The sequence below is a fragment of the Monodelphis domestica genome, chromosome 4 (genome assembly GCF_027887165.1).
Source record: "Monodelphis domestica isolate mMonDom1 chromosome 4, mMonDom1.pri, whole genome shotgun sequence".
In the NCBI taxonomy this organism is placed as follows: Eukaryota; Metazoa; Chordata; class Mammalia; order Didelphimorphia; family Didelphidae; genus Monodelphis; species Monodelphis domestica.
In genome coordinates, this window is record NC_077230.1 from 38257437 (window position 1) to 38280675 (window position 23239).

General features: G+C 33.3%; 2 protein-coding genes across 3 annotated transcripts in view; both read left to right on the plus strand.

The window, feature by feature from the left end:
- LOC103104277 (uncharacterized) overlaps window positions 1-14671 on the plus strand; it is a 32191-nt gene extending 17520 nt beyond the window's left edge. Inside the window, exons 8-12 of the mRNA XM_056793302.1 lie at window positions 2734-2823; window positions 2959-3070; window positions 3873-3969; window positions 6776-6955; window positions 14211-14671. Of these exons, the coding sequence (XP_056649280.1) occupies window positions 2734-2823; window positions 2959-3070; window positions 3873-3969; window positions 6776-6955; window positions 14211-14312 (581 nt within the window). The 3' untranslated portion in view covers window positions 14313-14671. The remainder of the gene's footprint in view (window positions 1-2733; window positions 2824-2958; window positions 3071-3872; window positions 3970-6775; window positions 6956-14210) is intronic.
- The window catches only part of LOC103099266 (uncharacterized), a 142444-nt gene that overhangs the window by 112868 nt on the left and 6337 nt on the right, over window positions 1-23239 (plus strand). The window lies entirely within an intron of this gene.

Sequence of the window (23239 nt, forward strand, 5' to 3'; positions counted from 1 at the left end):
TATTACTATCCATTTGACCTATAAAATCAACTTATTTTCCACCTAAGACTTTTTTTAATCTCTATGATCATGTTTAGCCTGAAGACGATCTTTATATGATTTCTTATTACATCGTTGGGACATGGTTTTGTTTAGAGTCTATTATCCATCCTACTTTAATGACATCCATTTTGGTTTATCAACATTCTGTTGGTCTCATTGCAACAAAATCTTTTTTTTTTTAATTCAATTATTTATAAGAATAATTTTGGCCATTTCTTTTGACATATTAAAAATCAGATACCCCCATCTCCCTTTCCCTACCTGAGGGGGTGAAGAACCTGATATAGGTTATACTCATACTATCATGTAATACCTATTTCCATATGGTTCCCATCATGATAAAGACACATAACAAACATATTCAATAGAAATCTCAGGAAGATTTATAATATAACTTATAATATATAATATAACTATTATAGTAGAAGATGTCAAGTTTTGATCTACACTCAGATTTTTTTTTGTAGCTTCCTTGACCATTGATAGTATGTTCTTCATGTGTTACCGTGGAAGCTTTAATGATAATGGTTTAGTCCTTCACAGTTGATCATTGTATAATATTTCTGTTATAGTCTCTAGTTATAGTGGTTCTGCTCACTTTTTTCTGAATTCATCCTGTTCATTAGTTCGTTATGGCATAATAGTAATCCATTACAACCATATTCCACAGCTTGATCATTCAACCACTAAATAATGGACAACCCCTCAGTTTCCAATTCTTTGCCACTATAAAAAGAGTTGATAATAATATTTTGGCACAGTTAATTCCTTTTATTCTATCTTTGATCCATTTGGGATCCTGAACCTTTAGTGAGATTGTTGTATAGACCTTTGGGTATTGTTTCATATAAGTCTCTAGAATGGTTGTATCGATTCACACTATCACCAATGAAGTTTATTAGTGTTCCAATTTTCCCACCTCCTCTTCAACATTTATCATTTTCCATTTTGGTCATGTTAGCTAATCTGAAGGGTGTGAGATCATTTTTCAGAGTTGGCTTAATTTTCATTTCTTTCATCAATAGTGATTGGGAATTTTTTAAAATATGGCTATGTAAAGTTTTAATCTCTTCTGAGAAATGCCTATTCAAATCCTTTGACCATTTCTCAATTGAGGAATGTTGTGTATTATAAATTTGATTCAGTTCTCTATATATTTAAGAAATGAGACTTTTGTCAAAAATTGCTATAAATTTTTCCTCAGAATTTGTTTTTTCATTTCTAATCTTAAGTACATTTGTTTTATTTGTGCAAAACCTTTTTAATTTAATGAAATCAAAATTCCCTTTTAATCAAGTATGCCGATGATTTATTTATTTTATTTTTTCATAAAACAAACTATTTGTCTTATTTTATTAGTTCTATGGTTTTCTTACTTTCAATCTATTCATCCCTTGCTTGATTTTCATGATTTCCAATTTGCTGTTTAATTGAGGATTTTTAAATTTGTCCTTTTCTAGGATTTTTAGTTGTATCACCAATTCGCTTATGACCTGCTCTTTCTCTACTTTACCTGATATAAGCAATAAGAGATGTAAATTTTCCTCTAAGTACGGCTTTGGCTACATCCTAAAAAATTTGATATGTTTTCTCCTTATAATCATTGTCTTTAATGAAATTATTGATTGTTTCTATGATTCATTCTTTGACCCATTTATTCTTTAGGCAAAATTTGTTTATATCTATCATATGCCATATGCCATAAATTTATTTATTGGCAAATAGAGAAGTTTTCCTATTTAGCTATAAATATCACTTTTATAAATGGTTCATTAGAAAACACCTTTTTCCTGGGTGCCATCCATTACTTGCATTCCTTTTGCACTGTGAATCTGTGAACATTTGGAGTATCACTGTCATTGCTAACAGAAGGAAATCTGGTTCAGCCTCATGAATCTGAGATCTGGAAGAATGAATACTGGTGAATTGAGCAACAGTTGGAAAATGAATGCTGTACTTCAGGGGCTGACTTTTTTTTGGCTGCCAAGTACCAACAATTAATATGATTGTTGTTCAGAGAATATTAGAACCTCTAGTGTGAGGGCTTGCTGAACGCTTTTCAGGGCTGCTTATCTACCTTTGATGTCTACTTGTCACTCAGCTCTCACCTGTGGTTCCAAGAAGGTGTAGCATGTGGAGCAGCCTGTTAAAACTGAACAGATGGGTTAAGTTAGGTTGATATCTACTCCAGGCTTGTGAAGACCTCCTCCTGGAATAGGTGGATGAGAAAATTTGCTTCAGTAGCCATGAATGTAGCTGAAGTAAGCACTGTGGAGTGCGTAGAGTTTGGTTGGACATCTAAGACACTAAAGTCATTTAGGTTCAGTGTCAATCATCTAGGTTCAGTGTCAGTCATCCAGACTTTTGTCTTGCCACAGGATTTAGATGATTCTGCAAGAAAGAGTGAGGCTGACAATTTTGTGCAACTCACTTAAATCCAATTCATACACAAGTTAAGATATTATTCTGTGATGTCACTGGTACTTTTCAAACATAAGGATCACCACCACCAATGCCAACTGATTAATCAACATTTTTGACTGTCTCATCCTTTTAAGTCTTCTTCAATCTAGCTTTATTTGTTTTAAACTGCCCTTGCAGCGGGACTAGTATTTTCTTGGTAGATATTCTAGATCATCAGTCTTAGAAGGAACCTCAAAGACCACCCACTTTAATCCCTTCATTTTGTAGGTGAGAAAAATGAGGCCTGGAGAAGATATTCAGATAATTACCTTCCCAGCTGTGACTTCATGGCTTCTGGCTCTAAAATCAAGAACATAGGTAAGTTCTTCACTTTATAAGTTGTCTAAGCCTTGGTCAGCAATAGGTACCAATTAAAGATTGCTGTTGTCCCTTGCTAATCCTAGTAAAATATTTGTGTACTGTTGTACTCATTGAATTATTTATTTTTCTTAGAGACCCCAATAAAAAAAGAAAAAGAAGAAGAAGAAATAGTAGTGGAGGAAGAGATTATTAGCACTGGAAAACCTACAGATGGAAAGGCTAAAAAGAGATTTTCCTGGTTCCGGTAAGAGATGTACTTTTTATATATGGATAACAATATTCTTAATAAACAAAACATTTTATTTCTCCTGGAATTTACCTCTTTGGCTACTGTTTGCTATGTTTTTTGCCCCCTTCTACAAAAGAACTTCATTATTTATATGAATTTTCTCAGTTGTTCACATCTTCCTCAAATGGGTGCTGGCATAGAGTAAAAGTGTCAAATTCACAGTTTATGGATGTGACCCAGAGAGATCCATTTCTTTTTGAGTCTGATAATAACAACTTAGTGGGAAAAGTATAGGACATGGAATCTGAGTTATCTGCATTCAGACTGGAGTTTTATCACCTAGTCATGTGTTCAAATTCAAGTATTTTCTGATCAATAGGTTACAGACTTCCCATCTATAAAATATTACAAGTTGACATCTAGTGTTACTTCAGATCTAAATCAGTGACCCCATCACTCCTTACAAGACAAATCATGTATTAGTTGTGGTTAATGTGGAGGAGGAAGAAGTAGAGAAATGATATTGTGCCATATGCACACATATTTAACTTAACTGGCTTCCATATCTAGTTTTATATTTTTACCTATAGCGCCAAATTTGATCTTGCCCCTTCTCTAATACATATGCTGACATAGCACGTATCCTACAAAAAGTGTAACTCCAAACTCTTTTAACATGTAGCTTTGTCTTTTTTTCAGAATTGAAATTCATGAAATTTTTATAGTGTGCATCTATTTAAGATCTTTTTTTGTGTCATAGTAGAATGTATTTTGTGTTTTAATAATTATTTCCCTCTCAAATGTTGTATGATTCTAGCAATATCAAAGAATGCAAGCTGTGGAACTTCTTTCATTTTAAAAAACATGACAAACAAGTAAAGAATGTGCACAAGTGGGAAGAAATTGATCAAGAGGTAAATTTTCATTATGTTAAATTCATCAAAGATTGAAATTTGTTTCCCCATTTAAATTACTAGAGAGTGAGCTTTCTCTTGAATTAGAAAACTATAATTTACCTTGGATTGAGGAGTTAACATTCTGTCATAATTATTAATCAGTATGCATAGGAATAAAATTACCTGAGTAAGGAGCAAAAGTACCATAGCGGCAACTGTTTGGCCTTGAAGTCTCTTTTTTGTTCCCAGAGATCATTCAAGAACCTCTCTCAAGAAAAGGGAATGATTAAGAACTCTTAAAACATTTGAATTCTCTGTATTTGGATGTTCTAAGGACAAGGGATAATTGATTCAACTTTTGGCCTCAGAATATTGTTGGCTGAAAATTTTCTAAAATTATGGCAGAGAGTATTGAAATACACTTAACCTAGAAAAAAGTGCAAGTTGAATTGTTATGGGCTGTTGCAGGTAGGATGTGATAACATATTAGGATAATTTTCCCTCCATGAGACAGAAGGGGTCTCTGAAAGGGCTGTACAATATTTAAAAAATAACAGGTAGGTAAAATGGTAAAAGTTTACCAAGAAATACTACTGTCGGTTGTTGGCAAAATAAGAGGAGAGATTGCATGTGTATGTCTTGATTTACTGTGCCTGTGTTACTGAGCAAAAAAAAGAACATGAGAGCCACAGATGGGCCAATATGACAATGAAGGAAAATAATAAATGTTGAAGGGGATATGGCAGAATTGGGACACTAATGCATTGCTAGTGGAGTTGTGAATTAATACAAGCATTCTGGAGGGAAATTTGGAATTATGAGCAAAGGGCTTTAACAGAACACATATCCTTTAGATCCAGCAATACCACTGCTGGGTTTGTACTCCAAAGAGATAATAAGGAAAAATGTGTATAGAAAATATTCATATTCAATATTCATGAGCTCTTTGTGGTGGCAAAAATTGGAAAATGAGGGGATGTTCCTCAATTAGGGAATGACTAAACAAATTGTGGTATATGTTGGTGATGGAATACTATTGTGTTATAAGGAATTATGACCTACTTGATTTCTATATGAACTGAAAAGACCTCCATGAACTGAAGCAGAGTGAAATGAGCAGAACCAATCGAATGATATACACTGAAAGTGAAACATTGTAGAACTATCCAACATAATGAACTTTACTACTAGCAGCATACAATAGTCCAGGACATTCCTGAAGGACTTATGAGAAAGAATGCTATCTATATTGAGAGAGAGAACTATGGGAATAGAAATGAAAAAGAAAAACTTAAGACTTAACACTTAGAACTTGTTTATATGAATATATGATTTGGGGTTTGAGCTCTATGGTAAAAATGAATAATATAAAATTAGATATCAAGGGATAACATTTGTACAATCCAGTAGAATTGCTTATTGCTTCTGGGAGGGGAAAAGGGAAAGAAAATGAGTCATATAAACTTGAAAAAATATTAAAAATAAAAAAAAGAATATAAGGTATGAGGTCAATTGAGAAAATATCTATTGATCTTCACACCCATATTTTTACATATACATAAATAAATAGATACACATGTACATATGAGTAAGTCCAACTAAAGATTTCTTCACCCACCAGGCATTTGGAGGTATTTCTGACCTGCCCAATTTTGTGTGTGCTCTAACTAGCAAGAATAAAATTCTGAATTGCCTCACATTAGGAATTCTTTTGAATCCTCCAAGGATGGTCCCATCTCTTAATCGATACTGAAAAAGGACCCCCACAACACTGTCTAATGGAGATGGGCATATTTTTTTCAATTTTCTTTTACTTATAAAATAATAAATGGCAATAAAATACAAGCTTTCCTCCAAACCTAAAGGTGACAACATCAAATATATTTAGCATTTGTAATCATGATGGTCAACTTGCCAAAATCTTGTAAAAAAAAAAGTAAGATTTGTTTCCATTTACTTTCTAGAAATATTACCCATCAGTAGAAATAGACAAAAAACTAGGATGCACTTTAATAGTTCCTGACCAGTTTCTCAACTGATATGGTAACCTCAATTGGAAAGTTATGGATATCAGACACTGGAAGAGGGAATTGGGGACTTGAGGGTTCTTTGCCTTTATAAGAACCATCACTAGATTCTAAAGTTAGCTAACACCTAGCTAATCTAACTTCTAGTCTTAGAACCTGATGATGACTCCTCCTCTGCCTCCCATGACCCAGAAACCCCAGCAGCTCCCACCAGGCCAAGTTGCCTCAACTTCCTTCCTGGGTGGATATTGGGTAAAGTGGCCTGTGTTCCTGGCCAAAGAAAAGACAAAACTACCTGGGTAAAGGTAGATTTTAGTTCAATTTATTTTGGCCATGGAGAATAACTGAATACACTTTGGATGTAGATAATTTTCCTCTCATCTTGTCTTAACTTGGAGTAGGTGGAAACATTTTAGTATTAATACATTCCCTTACAAAGTCATCACTCCTTAAGTGAAAATATGTCGAGTATTTTGCCTGTTTTAGAATAATGCTATTGTTAAAAAGGCTCCAAAGTATTTTCATTGCAAAAAATAAAGTTTTTTCCTGGTTTACAAAACTCACTTCAGATCTCTTGTTGTTCTGTGAATTTTTGACATACAGATGAAAGAAAAGGGTGGTGGGGATAAGAAATACAGCAGCCTTGAAAATCAAAATTTATAAAAAAAACAAACTGTGAAATGAGGGATGATTTTGGAACAAATGGTCGCTAAGGCTCCTTTGAGTTTTTGCTGTCTATGGTTATATTAACATATAGCCATGGAAGCTTTTTAAATATTGTGTCTCTTGACCTCTAGGTATTGGATGATTACTGTCCTTATTCTACTGAAGCCCCTAAAACATTGCCAACAGAGTGGACAAATATTGAAGTTGGTAATTGGTTATGGAGCATTGGAATGGAGGAGTATGTTGTAAAATTTTATTGTAAAGGAATAAATGGTGAAAAACTCCTTACACTGGACAATCACTCGCTAAAAGTAAGTTCAAGAATTGACTTTATTTTTTACAATCCATTAGACAACATATATATATATATATAATCACTAATTTTATGGAGAGAGTATATAAAACATAATACAAAAATGGGAAATCCTATGGATGATCTATTTGCCAATCTTATGGTTTTAAGGAAATCATGTTAACCTCCTTTTGAATGTAGTATCAAGGGAGATTTCTTTTTGATTGTGATTTGTTAAATTCCCCCCTCCCCTTTTTAGTATTCCTAACATGTGGTCATTTCTTTTTATTTATATTTATTATTTATTTTTAAAAACCTACTATTCCATCTTGGAATCAATCCCCATGTATTAATTCCAAGGAAGAAGAGGAGTAGGATCTGGGCAAGGAGTGGGTAGTGAGTGACTTGCCGAGGGTCACACTGCTAGCAAGAGTATCAGGAGTATGTGAGGGGGGAGCTGGGTAGCTCAGTGGATTGAAAGCCAGGCCTGTAGATGGGAGATCCTGGGTTCAAATTTGACATCAGACATTTCCCTGCTGTGTGTGACAAGGAAATCACTTTAAAAGACTGATATATATTAATTTAAGGTCACCAAGGAATTCAACTATGTAATTCCTAAATGAAAACTCAAGTCAGCAGTCAACCATTTATGGAGTTTAATTACAAACAGGAGGAAGACAGATATTAGAGATAGAGAGAGAGAGGGAGAGAGAAAGGGGAGAGAAGGGAATAGGGCTTAAATACCTCTTCTGTTTAGGCTGGGCCAAAAGGCCCAAGCCCCTAGATAGCTGAGGCAAAGAAAAGAGATCAGTCCCTATCACTCACGTGACCAAAATGGAGAAACAGTCTCAGGGGCCTCCACCTCCAGCTTCCTTCAGAGCTTCTCAGAGCACCATCTCTCAGAGCAAAACCTCTCCAACCAACCCCCCCCCTAGTCCTCAGACCCCACTATCTTTAAGGAAACCATCCAAGTTCCCTCCCCTCAGTTCTCACATCTACCAATCACTGTCCATGTCTTCCCTGTGCCAATGGTGGCTCTAGGTTAACCCAGGACCGCCCAGAGGTCTGTGGCTTTGCACATGTCTGTCTGTTGAAGGTCATATTCTCAAATAATTAAATCTTGAACCTTTGCTGCAGCCCTTCCTAAATCCTGTTACCCTGAGTAGGGTGGAGATTGGAATAATTAAATTTTGATCTATGCTGCAGCCTTTCCTAAATCCTGTTAGGACTGAGTAGGGTGGAGATTGTAATTTCCAAGACCTGGTTCTGTCATTCCATGTATCTCTATTGTATCAATTCTAAAATCAATCATGACTCAAGGAACTTCCTGTTCTATGCTTAAGCATAGGTCAAAGCCCTTTCCATTGTTCAGCAAAAGGTTTCTGTCCTAAAGTAATCTTAAGAAGGGAGGAGGAGGAACCTCCCATGCCAATGGGGTTCACATTCCAATAGACTATCAGTAAGAAATTTTCCAAGTATGAAATTTCCCAATGGTGAAATTTCCAACATTTACAAGACTAAGAAATTTTAAGGTTTACATGTATGACCATGGGTAAGTCACTTAATGCCCATTGCCTAGCCTTTACTGTTCTTCTGCCTTATAACCAATACATAGTATTGATTCTAAAGTGGAAGATGCGGGTTTTTTAAAAAAAGAGTGGTTGGGATTCCGGGTAAACATGGTGGTAGTCTAGACGCATGACTTCCTCTTCTCAGTACCCACTCATAATAGACTACCTCAAAAGACCAAAAACCCAAATTCAGAGACTCTACAGTAGGGCCCAGCATTAAAGGTATGTGGAATTTGGGTATTTCCACACTATAAGGGGGTGAAAAAGCTCCCTTCAAAATGTGAGCTGATCTAACCTCCCCCACTCCACCTACGGAACCAGAGTCAGAGCCAGCTTGCTCCTGAATCAGCAAATGAGTAAGAAGCACCTCTAGGTCCTTGGGAACTGACTAAGACCACAAAAGACCTACCCCTGAGAGCAGCTACATGTGAAACCCCAGCAGCCTGAAAAGCACAGACCATGGGTGCTCCTGGGAAGATATCACAGAGAAGGGAAGCAAACAGCAGAAGCTGCGGAGATTCTGGAGCTTGCCTCGGGCAAAATCCTTGCTCCTTAGCTCCATACACAGAGTTCCTTCCCATCTCACTCAGATTTCTGACTAAAATGGGAAGGAAAAACCTCTACAGTGATGGTAAATTGTGACCAGGAGCAACAACCTCCCTCCAAGGAAAACAAAAAGAAGTTATTGACCCTGGAAAATTTTTACAGAGGAAAAACTCAAGCTACAAAGGAAATACAAGTGGCAGCTTCCACACTAAAGGACCACAAAACCTAGAACATGATAGGCAAGAGAATTGGGTCTTCAACCAAGGATCACCTATCCATCAAAATTGAATATATACTTGCAGGGGAAAGTATGGGCATTCAACAAAATAGAAGATTTCCCAGTATTTGTAAAGAACAAAAACAGAACTATAAGTGGAAAGTTTGATATCCAAACACTAGATCAAGAGAAACATGAAATGGAAAATAAGAGAGGGAAACATGGGAAAAAAATTTTTATTCAAACTTTCTTTTTTAAGGGCTTAAATTAGATCAAATTATATGTATTAATATATGGGGGAAATGTTATTTGTATCTCTCAAAAATGATATTCAATATCATGGTAATTAGAAGAATCATTCATAGGAAGAGACTGGGGCATTAAGGGGCTATGAAATGATATGCAAAAAAGGGGGGGATCAAAGATGGCAGTAAGAGATACTTCAAGAAATAAAATAAATAGTATAATCTTTATCACACAAAGATACAAATGGGCAGGGGAGGGGAAGAATACTCTTATTAGACTGAGAGAAAGAGAATGCTAATAGGTAATACATGAACCTTACTCTCAGTAAAATCAATTCTGAGAGGGAAGAGAATCTAGACCACCAGGGTCTTGAATTCTATCTTATCTGACAGGGAATGTGAGAAGGGAAAACTAAGGTGGGTAGGTTGGAGAAAAGTACAAAAAGGGAGGTAAAGAGAGGGGGGAGGGAACGTAAGAGACCCTAAAAAAAAGAAGGGAACAAAAAGGGAGGGGCCAGAATGGGAAGCATATTAAGGGAGGGGATTAGGGGAATTGATTAAAAGTAAACCACCAGTTTAAAAAGATGTAGCAAAAGAAGAAAGGACAGAACTAGGAGAGGATATCAAAATGCTGGAGAATACAAAAGTGACAATCCTAACATTGAATGTGAATGGGATGAAATCACCCATAAAATGAAAGCAAATAGGAGAGTGTATTAGAATCCAAAATCCTACCATATGTTGTCTACAAGAAACACACCTGAGGCGAGTAGATACTCACAAGGTTAGAATCAAAGTTTGGAGCAAAACCTGTTGGGCCTCAAGTGATAGAAAGACGGCAGGAGTTGCAATCATGATATCTGACAAAGCCAAAGTAAAAATAGATCTGATTAAAAGGGATAAGGAAGGTAAATCCATCCTGATAAAATGGAGTATAGACAATGAAGAAATATCACTAATCAACAAGTATGCACCAAATGGTATAGCATCCAAATTTCCAAAGGAGAAACTAGTGGAATTGAAGGAGGTAATAGATAGTAAAACTATACTAGTGGGAGACCGTAATCTACCACTATCAAATTTAGATAAACCAAATCAAAAAATAAATAAGAAAGAGATAAAAGATGTGGATGAAATCTTAGAAAAATTAGGGTTAATAGGTCTATGGAGAAAAATAAATAGGTACTAAAAGGAATACATCTCCTTTTCAGAAGCACATGGTACATTCACAAAGATTGACCATATACTAGATTATGAAAACATGGCAAACAAAAGCAGAAAAGCAGAAATAATAAATGCAACCTTTTCAGATCATAATGCAATAAAAATAATGATCAGTAAAGGTATGTGGAGAGCCAAATCAAAAATTATTTGGAAATTACATAATATGATTCTCCAAAATTGGCTAGAGAACAAATCATCAAAACATTAATTTCATTGAAGAAAATGACAATGATGAGATATCCTTTCAAAATCTATGGGATGCAGCCAAAGCAGGATTCAGGGGGAAATTTATATCTTTGAGTTCATATATTAACAAATTAAGGAGGGTAGAGGTCAATGAATTGGACGTGCAAATCAAAAAACTTGAAAGTGAACAAATTAAAAATCCCTAGAAGAAAACTAAATTAGAGATCCTAAAAATTAAGGGAGAAATAAATAAAAGTGAAAGTGAAAGAACTATTGTACTAATGTAAAACTAGAAGCTGGTATTTTGAAAAAAAAACAAACAAAATAGACAAACTCTACTGGTCAATCTAATAAAAAGAAAAGGAAAGAAGAAAAACAAGGTAATAGTGGAGATGAAAGGGGAGACCACACCTCCAGTGAAGAGGAAATGAAGGCAATCATTAAAAACTCTATTGCCCAATTATATGGCAAAAAAATATGCTAATATAGGTGATATAGATGAATGTTTACAAAAATATAAATTGCCTAGATTAACATAAGAAGAAATAGAATTCTTAAATAATCCCATATCAGAAAAAGAAATTGAACAAGCCATCAAAGATCTCCTTAAGAAAAACATCCCTAGGGCCTGATGAATTAACAAAGGAATTCTATCAAACATCAAAGAAAAGCTCAAAGTTCATTTGGAGAAGAATAAAAGATCAAGGATATCCAGGGAAATAATGAAAAAAAAAAAAACGGAAAGGAAGGTGGCCTTTGTAGTACCAGATCTCAAACTATACTATAAAGCAGTGGTCATCAAAACAATTTGGTAATGGCTAAGAGGCAGAAAGGAGGATCAGTGGAATAGACTTGGGATAAGTGACCTCAGCAAGACAGTCTATGACAAGCCGAAACATCATAGCTTTTGGGACAAAATGTAAAATAAATAATTTTGATTCCATCAAATTAAAAAAGTTTTGTACAAACAAAACCAATGCAACCAAAATTAGAAGGGAAGTAACAAATTGGGAAACAATCTTCATAACAAAATCTCTGACAAAGGTCTAATTACTCAAACTGACAAAGAAGTAAATCAATTGTCCAAAAAAATCAAGCCATTCTATAATTAATAAATGAGCAAGGGACATGAATAGGCAATTTTCAGTCAAAGGAATCAAAACTATTAATAAGCACATGAAACAGTGTTCTAAATCTCTAATAATCAGAGAAATGCAAATCAAAACAACTCATCTCATACCTGGAAGATTGGCTAACATGACAGCAAAAGAAAGTAATGAATGATGGGGAGAAAGAAGGGGGTGTGGAAAAGTTGGGATATTTGCATTGCTGGCAGACTTGTGAATTGATCCAACCATTCTGGAGGGCCATTTGGAACTATGCCCAAAAGAGGCTAAAAGACTGTCTGCCCTTTGATTTAGCCATAACACTGCTGGGTTTGTACCTCAAAGAGTTAATAAGGAAAAAGACATGTACACGAATACTCGTAGCTGCACTCTTTTTGGTGACAAAAAATTGGAAAATGAGGGGATGCCCTTCAATTAGGGAATGGCTGAACAAATTATGGTATATGTTGGTGATGGAATTACTATTGTGCTCAAAGGAATAATAAAATAGAGGAATTCCATGGGAACTGGAACAGCCTCCAAGAAGTAATGCAGAGTGAAAGGAGCAGAACCAGGAGAACATTGTACACAGAGACTGATACACTGTGGTACAATCGAATGTAATGGATTTTTCCATTAGTGGCAATGCAGTGATCCTGAAGAACCCAGAGGGATCTATGAGAAAGAACAGTATTCACATTCAGAAGAAAAACTGGGGGAGTAGAAACACCGAAGAAAAACAACTGCTTGATTACATGGGTCTAGGGGGATATGTTTGGGAATGTAGACCATAAAGGAACATCCTAGTGCAAACATCAACAGCATGGAAACAGGTTATGATCAAGAACACATGTAATACCCAGTGGAATTGCGCATCAGCAATGGGAAGGGCAGGCGCGGGGAGGGGAGGGAGGGATAGTATATGATTTTTGTAACCAAGGATTAATGTTTGAAATTGACCAAATTAAAAAATAAATAAAATGAAATGAAATGAAAAAAAAAGAGTATGTGAGGCCACATTTGAATTAAGGACTTTTAAAAAAATTTAATTTATTAGTCAATTTTTAAAACATTATTCCTTGGTTACAAGAATTATATTCTTTCCCTCCCTGCCCTCTCCCCACCCTTCCTAAATCTGTTGCTCAATTTCATTGGGTATTACATGTATCCTTGATCAGAACCAATTTCTATGTTGTTGGTGTTTGCATTATGATGATCATTTAGAGTCTACCTCCCCAGCCATATCTGAGTTAAGGACCTCTTGTTTCTAGGCCTAGCTCTCAATTTGCTAAGCCACCCATCATTCTTTTTTAGAACTCTGTGCATTAAAAAAAAAAAAACCACTGGTAACCAGGAAAGCAGTTTTGTTGTTTTTGAACAGTCAGATTAATTTCACTGAGACAGATTAAAAAACATTAATCATGGAAAATGGCAAAATTTCATTTCATTTATAGTAAATAGAATCTCATATTTTATAAGGCCTAAATTGCAAATCCTCGTTAGTATGATACCTTTGTCTTTGACTAGAGATACTTGATCCATGAAATATGATAACTTACTAGACAAAAAAAAAAATTCTACTTGGATTCATTTATTTCCTAAGAGAATAGAATTTTGAGGGTTTTAAAGTATACTTTCTCTCATAACATGTTTCTAGGATTTTCCTAAAATATAGTATTTGATTTAAGTTCCTTTAAGCTGTAAATGTCTGATATTCTGACCCTTCAATTTTAATTTAATTTTTAATTTTAAAAATAAATTATTAATACATTTAAGTATTGATTGATTTTATTATTCATTCTTTTCCTTAAGTAAACAGGAATGTTTTAATTAATTTAATTTAATTTTCCATTTAATTTTTTTTCAATTTGGGATTGTTTCAATAGCACAAGCATCATTGGACTCCCATTCAGATAAATAACAATTAATGCATGAAGTCCCAAAACGTTTCACAACGGCAAACTATTACGGTAGTTCCTTAATGTATTTTAGGATTGTACAATGTAATTTTTTACTTCATCCAGACCTAGGGAATATTTTTTTATTGTTGGAAAATCTGTGTTCTTTAGAAATGATCCTATAGCAGCTTCATTTTCAGGTTCATTATGTAAAGAATTAGAAAATCTATTCATCTGAATAAGTAGATGCAAAATTACACTTTTAATTTTTCTTTCCAAAGGACATCGAAGTCAACAGGAAGAAAGACCGCCAGAAAATACTTAAGGCTATTAAGAAAGTTAGAGATTTTTGGGAAAAAAATCATCATTTCGTCCTACTATAGAAATTGATGGAAAAAAGACACAGAACCTGAAAGATATGGCAAAAATGGAAAAAGCAATTACTTTTGTTATATTTACTTTTCATCACTTTACTTCTATGTTACTTTTGTTATATGAACTTTTAAGGAATTTTACTTCCATGTTACTTTTGTTATATGAACTTTTAAGGGATTTTACTTCCATATTACTTTTGTTATTATTAACTTTTAATCATTTCACTTCTATGTTACTTTTGTTATATGAACTTTTAAGGGATTTTACTTCCATGTAACTTTTGTTATATTTACTTTTAAGGGATTTTACTTCCATGTTACTTTTGTTATATGAACTTTTAATCATTTATTACTGTTATTTTTGTTATTATTAACTTTTAATCATTTCACTTCTATGTTACTTTTCTTATATTAACTTTTAAGGGATTTTACTTCCATGTTACTTTTGTTATATGAACTTTTAATCATTTATTACTGTTACTTTTGTTATTATTAACTTTTAATCATTTCACTTCTATGTTACTTTTCTTATATTAACTTTTAAGGGATTTTACTTCCATAATACTTTTGTTATATGAACTTTTAATCATTTTATTACTGTTATTTTGTTATTATTAACTTTTAATCATTTCACTTTCATGTTACATTTGTTATATGAAATTTTAAGGGATTTTACTTCCATGTAACTTTTGTTATATTTACTTTTAAGGGATTTTACTTCCATGTTACTTTTGTTATATGAACTTTTAAGGGATTTACTTCCATAGTACTTTTGTTATATGAAATTTTAAGGGAATTTACTTCCATGTTACTTTTGTTATTATTAACTTTTAATCATTTCACTTCTATGTTACTTTTGTTATATGAACTTTTAATCATTTATTACTGTTACTTTTGTTATTATTAACTTTTAATCATTTCACTTCTATGTTACTTTTGTTATATTTAATTTTAAGGGATTTTACTTCCTTGTTACTTTTGTTATATGAACTTTTAAGGGATTTTACTTCCATAATACTTTTGTTATATGAACTTTTAATCATTTTATTACTGTTATTTTGTTATTATTAACTTTTAATCATTTCACTTTCATGTTACATTTGTTATATGAACCTTTAAGGGATTTTACTTCCATGTAACTTTTGTTATATTTACTTTTAAGGGTATTTACTTCCATGTTACTTTTGTTATATGAACTTTTAAGGGATTTACTTCCATGGTACTTTTGTTATATGAAATTTTAAGGGAATTTACTTCCATGTTACTTTTGTTATTATTAACTTTTAATCATTTCATTTCTATGTTACTTTTCTTATAGGAACTTTTAAGGGATTTTACTTCCATGTTACTTTTGTTATTATTAACTTTTAATCATTTAACTTCTATGTTACTTTTCTTATATGAACTTTTCAGGGATTTTACATCCATGTTACTTTTGTTATATGAATTTTTAATCATTTTATTACTGTTATTTTTGCTATTATTAACTTTTAATCATTTAACTTTCATGTTATTTTGTTATATGAACCTTTAGGGATTTTACTTCCATGTTACTTTTGTTATATGAAATTTTAAGGGATTTACTTCATGTTACTTTTGTTATATGAACTTTTAAGGGATTTTATTACTGTTACTTTTGTTATTATTAACTTTTAATCATTTCACTTCTATGTTTCTTTTGTTTTATTATTAACTTTTAATTATTCATTTTTAAGTAAGTATTATTTTGATAGAGGATAATTTTTGCACAGGTTAATAATTGTTAATATCATACATATAACATATAAAAAAATGGTTATAATATGCACGTATACTTTTTTATAAGAACCAATATGGAATTTCCTCCATATGACCATACTGTAAAAAGCAATCATTCTAATCTAACAAAATTTTTAGTTATTTTTCCTTTTCATCTTTTCATTGCCACTGCCACCAGCTTTAAAGAATCTGTCTCAAGTACTCTTTATTAGTTCATAATCCCAGAGAACTCAATAGGCTTTAGTCAAGCCCTCATGATGCTCTCTTACTTTTGTTTCAGAATCTATATATAAACAAAAGAAATGCATATAAAAATCTGTACATATTATAGATTTCCTGTAAGTATACATATTGTTCATGAGATCTCCTTATTACCTTACTTTTTTTTGTCATAATCCTCTCCAAATCATATTTTAAGAGCTACAAAGTATAGTTTTATATTCATCACTCTCTTATAGAATTTAGTTTAAATTTCTATCAAAGTATTTTAAATAACAATAAAAATAACTTCATAAAACTTTCCCCCTTAAAATTTCAGTTCATTCTCTCATAAAGGTATAAAAGCTCAGTGGAATAAGGATACCCCTTTAGGATTCATACATAGGCACAGGCAGCACTTATGCTTTGGGGCATGGGTGAACAGAACACGTTGGAGGGCAATGAAATTATAGCTAAGAGATATCCCAAAACTATCCTCATTAAGGACATTGTAACATGTAAGACATCCATTGATGTTAAGTGATCAGCCTAGATGTAATCATAAAACTGACTGGACAGGACCCTTCCTCCTGATAGGGAATATTTTAAAATATATACTTGCACACACATATGTATTTCCATTTAAGTGTGTATACACATATATACAATAATCTATACTAAAAAATAAGCATCATATGAAACGGAGAAACACTAGCAGCTATCCCAATAAATATAAGAGTAACGAAAAAATACCAACTCTCCCCAATTCTATTTGAAATTTTTTTGAAATACAATAGTAATAAGAAAGACAAATCCAGGACCTAAAGAGAGGAAAACAGGAGTATATCTAGTTATTCTTATTTGCTTATACCTGACAGATGTCTTAGACAATCCTAAAAAATCAGGAGATATTGTAACTGAGATGAGAATTTATAGCAAATTTACATTCTACAAAGTAAACCCTCAAAAATCAATTCTATTTCTATATAATAGCCACAAAGATTCAATGGGTAGTAATAGAGATAAAAATCACATTGTAAATAACTATAAATAGCTGCAAATAACATGTTAGGATCAAACTACTGAAATATACAAACTAATTATATAAACAACATTATAAAGTGATCCTTGAGGAAGAAAAGAAAACTAAAAATAGCTGGAGGGAATATTCATTATTCAAGACTGGTGATCATAATTTAGGGCAAGTGTCAGTGCTACTGTACTTAACCAATTTCTAGTGCTATGTCAATCAGATTTTTAAAGGTTACATTATGAAATTCAATAGAATTATAACAACTCAATTTAAAAAAATATATTTAAAGGGAAATAATGAATGAAGACTGGGAAATATAAAGTCTGTAAATTAAATACTTAGACCAGACTACATTTTGTTATAAGGAAGCAATCACCAAAGCCATACTCTAATGATTAAAAAATTGAAAATTAAATTTTGTATATGTAGTCAGTGAAGGGTGGTTTAGCATAAATGTTTGTTGTATTGTGACAAAGGCTGTTTTCTATATCAAAAAATTATGTGGTTTAGATTGTTTTTCTTTTCTATATGATTGTCTTTACTCTTTTCTTTATGTTAAACTATCTTTTGTATTCCCGCATAAATCTAATTTTTCTAATCACAGATTAGTTTTTGGATCAATCACTGTATTTTGTTGACAGAATTTTACTAAAAATTGTTAAATTAAGTTTCATTAAAAGTCTGGACTTCTGTAATTTTTCCTTCCCTTGTTTAGGTGTTAGGATTATAATTATTCAGTGAAATTCAATAGTGCTTTCTCAATGTTTTGAAAATATTTTATGTGTATAGTAATACTATAATTATTCTTTGAAAGTTTGACTCAATTCAGGACTAGGAATTTTTCACCAATATCCCCTGAATTCCCACTTTGGCATAGCATTTCATTTATACTTTGATTTCTTTCTCTCAATTGGATTATTAAAGAACTTTATATGGGATTCTGTTAGTTTGGATATTTAACATGCTCGAAGATTTTTCTCTATTTTGTATTTTCAGTTTTATCATCATAAAATCATATAAAGTTGGAAATTATTTGATTCCAGTTTTGTGTTTTATTATATTTTCTAGATTCTTAATTGGATTTTCTTCCATCTTTCTAATCATGTTGATGATTTGTCAAATTTGTTCATCTTTTTCAAAAAATCAACTTGTAGTTTTATTCATTATTTTCATCATTTGCAAAGTGGATTTTTTATTTAGTTTTCTCTAATTTTTCATAGTTCATTTTTCTATATTTTCTATTTATTAGCTGCATTTCAGATATTTTAGTATGGTATTTCATCCTTATAATTTCCAATTGCATTTCCTGTTTTACCTAAAAGTTTATCAATTAAAAAGTCATGTTAGTTTTCCAAGTTATGTCTCTTAAAATTGTTTTATGTTATTTCAAATTTTTTAAATTGTCTTTTCTTTTTCCGATAAAATTTGGGAAATGAATAATAAACTCTTTTATGAATTTATATTGTCAATCAAATTTCTATATCGGCCATGTTGAAAAAATACGAATGTCTTATTCTGTACTCTTGAGTCTTTGATTTATCAGGAGGCAAATAGTATGCTTTTTCATTAAGCGTCTTGAATCATGGTTGGTCATTACACTGATTAGAATTCCTAATTTGTTCAATGTTTTTGTCATTACCATATTGTTCTCCTTGGCTCTGTTTACTTGTCTCTCCTTCACACTTTACAAGTCTTCCTATTATTTTCTCAAACCTTCTTCCATTATTTATTGAAATACAATACCATTCTATCATATTTCCATCGCATAACTTTCAGCCATTCCCCAATTTGTGGGCTTGCCTTCAAATTTCTATCCCTAGCCACATTAAAAAGGTATATAATATATTTTAAAATATGTATGCAAATACATATATGTGATATATAAATATATTTATGTATATGACTATCACTCCCTTCCTCTGGCCTCCCTCTAATTACCCCATTTTCCCACAGTAAGGCCAGCTACAAACTTTTACCTTATGTCTTAGTACCAATACTAAGTAAAAAGTTCCAAGGCAGAAGAACAGTAAGGGCTAGGCAAAGTTGCCAAATTTGAATGCAGGACCTGTCTGTAGGTCTGGCTCTCTAACCATTGAAAAACCCAGCTGTCCTGGTATGATCCCTTAATAATAAAGTCTTCAGCCATCATATCAGTGTGTTATGTTTACCCTATTAGGTGATTAGGAGCTGGTTACTTTAACACTATGAACATCAATTAGACTTTGGTAAGAGATATTTGCTTCAAAAATATAGTAAGAAAAGAATTCCAAATATTACCCCAACACCTTTTCTCCTATTTCAACACAATCACAGGCAAGGATGAGATCATACTTAACTTGGATTTGATCCACAAAATTTACATACAAATCTCTCACTGAACAATGGAAGACTCTCTCTCTCTCTCTCTCTCTTTTTTTTTTTTTTTTTTGCTTTTAAGCATAGCCCAGCCTGGACCCCAGGCCCCAGACTTCCTGTAAGTGGCTAGAGCTTCTGAACTTTTAAAATGCACAAGGCCTGGCCATCTGCATTCTCTTTCACCTAAAAGAAGACAAAAAAGACACAAAATGACAAAAGTCACAGCATGGCATGTACTCCCAACTTTAGCTCAAATCCAGGTAAGACATGATCTGAGAGTCCTATGGCAACTGGCCATCCTCACACACTCTACATGAAGGAAAGGGCCTTGACCATGTTTCCCGTTGGATACTTTTGAGTATACCCCAGTTCTACAGCCCATCAAAAAGGCTCCTCTTCACCACATTGTCAGAGGACCCAAAACAAATACCTTGCAAATACTCCACAGCCTGCAGGGAGATCAACCTATTCATAGATGGGTCTGTTTGGTTGGCTTTCCATTATGATCACAATAAATGTTTCTGAAATAAGAAAAGTACCCCAAATGCCTAGGATTAACCACTATTTCATGATGGAAAATCATTCATCAAAGGATTGAAACTACAGTTTTCAAAAGAAAAATTGTAAGTTATCATCAACTTTATTAAACATGATTGCAAATCATTAATAAAATTGTATGCAATAACAGAATGGGGGCTCTACCTCAGGAGGTAGCATTACAAAAGGTCAGAACTGCCAATTTTGGAGAGGATATATAAAAATTAGCACAATGAGTTGTTCTACCTTTGACATGGCATATCCATTTGGGAAAACAATTTGGAATTATAATTTTGAAAAAGTGACTTAAAATGTCTATGCCCTTTGAATATTTTACTCTCAAGCATACATTCCCAAGAAACAAAAAAAACTAAAAAGGTCCCCCTGACATCTAAATATTCATTATACCCTTTATGTTGTTGGAGGCAATTAGGGGAAGAAGTGGTTAGCATGCCGGGCATGATGTCAGAAGACACAAGTTCAGATCTAGTTTCAGTTACTTATATCCTGGGAAAATCGCTTAACCTCTGCCTACTTTACTTTCCTTAATTGGAAAATAAGGATAACAGGAGTCACCCTGTAGCTAGGATCAAATAAAATACTTGTAAAGTGCTTTGCACAGTGCCTAGCAAATAATGGACATTGTACAAATGCTCAGTATTTCCAAGTCATGTTCTGGAAATAAATTCAAGTAGTTTATGATTATAGTTGCCCTTGGGAAACCACTATTCTTGTGCTCTACGGCAGTGATTGTGAACCTTTTAGAGCTGGAGTGCCAGTCCCTGCCCCCACACACCCCCAGACCAAGTGCTATGCCCACCAACCAAGAGACAGCATATCATACCCCTCTCTCCCATGGAGTCCCAGGTTTTCCCCTCCTTTACAAAGGTTTGAGGGATACTTTAGGGATACCCACATATCATTAAAATTCTTGTCTCCAATTCTTTTTTCCAGTATACATGAGCAATGACAATTGTTCCTGTGGTAGCCTAGTTTGCTCAAAATGCTAAAAATCTGCATGAGGAGATAAAGCCTTTATCTGCTAATGCCACAGGAATCTGATATTATTCCCATTGTAATTCTACTACTAGATGGCAAGCAGCAAAGGCATCTTGACTTTTTGAAATTATATTCTAATACCCTTTGGATTTGTTGCTCAAAATTTCAGGATCTGCGCCCACAAGTATTTTTGCAGTCTTCTTTCTGTACCACCTCTGTATATGATGATGCCACTGATAAGCAATTTTTTGGATGGCTTTTGACTAATTTGTTCTCAGATGAAGTAATTTTATCAGATTATTCTTGGCAGTTGACAGTGATTTGGATGTTATGTAATGACAACACACATTTGCTCCTGCTGAGATTCTGCCTCGAAGCCTCCATTCTTCTAGTAATAAGGAATAACAAACATAGTAATATTTGAGAATGAATGGAGAGTGCCTTTTTTTAATAAACCCTTCTGTCTTAGATGAGATGAGTATCATAGAAGAGGAACCAAGTGCAAGATTGTAAAGCTTTACTAGAAGGAGAAATCGTAGCTGGCTGGATCAGGGAATGTTTCTTGGAGGCAATTCAGTGTCAGCTGAGTCTGGAAATATGAGGAAGATTACATATATAAGCAGATTATATGTATATAATACATAATATATAGAATATATAAAATCTTTATATAATATATAATTTTATATATCTTATTATATATAAGATGATAAATATAAGCAGATAGATGAGAGGGATAAGGAAGTTTCCAAATAGAGACCTGCACAGTCTATATGACTCACAATAGGAGATCAATTCTTATTGGAAGGAGGTAAGGCCTTTTGAAAGACTTGATTGTTTCTGTTTCTGATAGAAGGATATGTAGATAGATAGATAGATAGATAGATAGATAGATAGATAGATAGATAGATAGATATAGATATAATATAGTTGGGGAGCATGATGAAAGCACTGTAGCCAGAAAGAACATGAACAAAATTGGTCCCAGGAGGTTCAAAAAAGGAACTTTTGCAGTAAATATTAAGTAAATTAGTTACAGTATTGGGAGGATTTTGTAGTGGAATAAAAACTGAAAATATGGTTGAAGCCATTTGTGGAGGGCTATAACTTAGAATTTTATTCCTACAAGGCAACATTTTTCACATTGCCAGTCATAGTTGGTTATGATCTGAAACTACATAAAGACGCAGCAATTGCTGATGTAATGATAGAACCATCATCCCCAAATGGGAGAAATTATGTAAAATATACCAGGAAAACTAAGTCAATGTTCCTATCTTTCCAAAGGGACAGAACTTTTCTAACTCCAAAGGAATTCTAGAAACTGCAGCCTGTGTAAGTTTGACCTCAATCTAAAACAAAACTGGCTGTCTAAATAAAAAACAATCTAAAACAAAACAGATGGCTTGTGTCTCCTTAGTAAAGGAAAGCCGTGGTCACAAAAACCGTGGTCACGAAAAGCCAATATGAATTCACTAAAAATAAAGTATATATACACATACATGCAAACATATAAGTCTATATTAGATAACTACAAAAAAGTGTGTTTCCTTTTTCATTCATTTGTTATATTGGGAAAACGGGAATAAGTAGCAAATCTAAGATTTCATTATGAATTGGGTCCAACTCTTCCCTGGACAGGAAATTCCTTTACAGAGTCACCAAGAACATGTCATCCAGCTTGTCCTTAAGAAAAACCAGTGAATGGGAACCCACTATTCCTGAGACTGCTCATTCCACTTTGAAAGTAAATTGGGCAAGTGCAGACAAGATGGAGGAAACACAGCAGGGAGTTTCCCCATAAAATTCATCCAAATAGAACTAGAACATTATCTAAAATCTAGATAAGGAAATTTTTTTAAGTCACATTTTTCTATCCCTTTTCAGTAGCAGGAGACAAAGAGGACTCTCTTCATTGAGAACAGAAACTTCTACCCTTAAATTACTCCCCTCACCACCACTCCCTTTCTTATTCCCCTTCTACTTCTCATTAAAGCAAGATAGATTCTATACCCCAATGAATCAGGCTGTTCTTCCCTCTCTGATCCAATTGCAA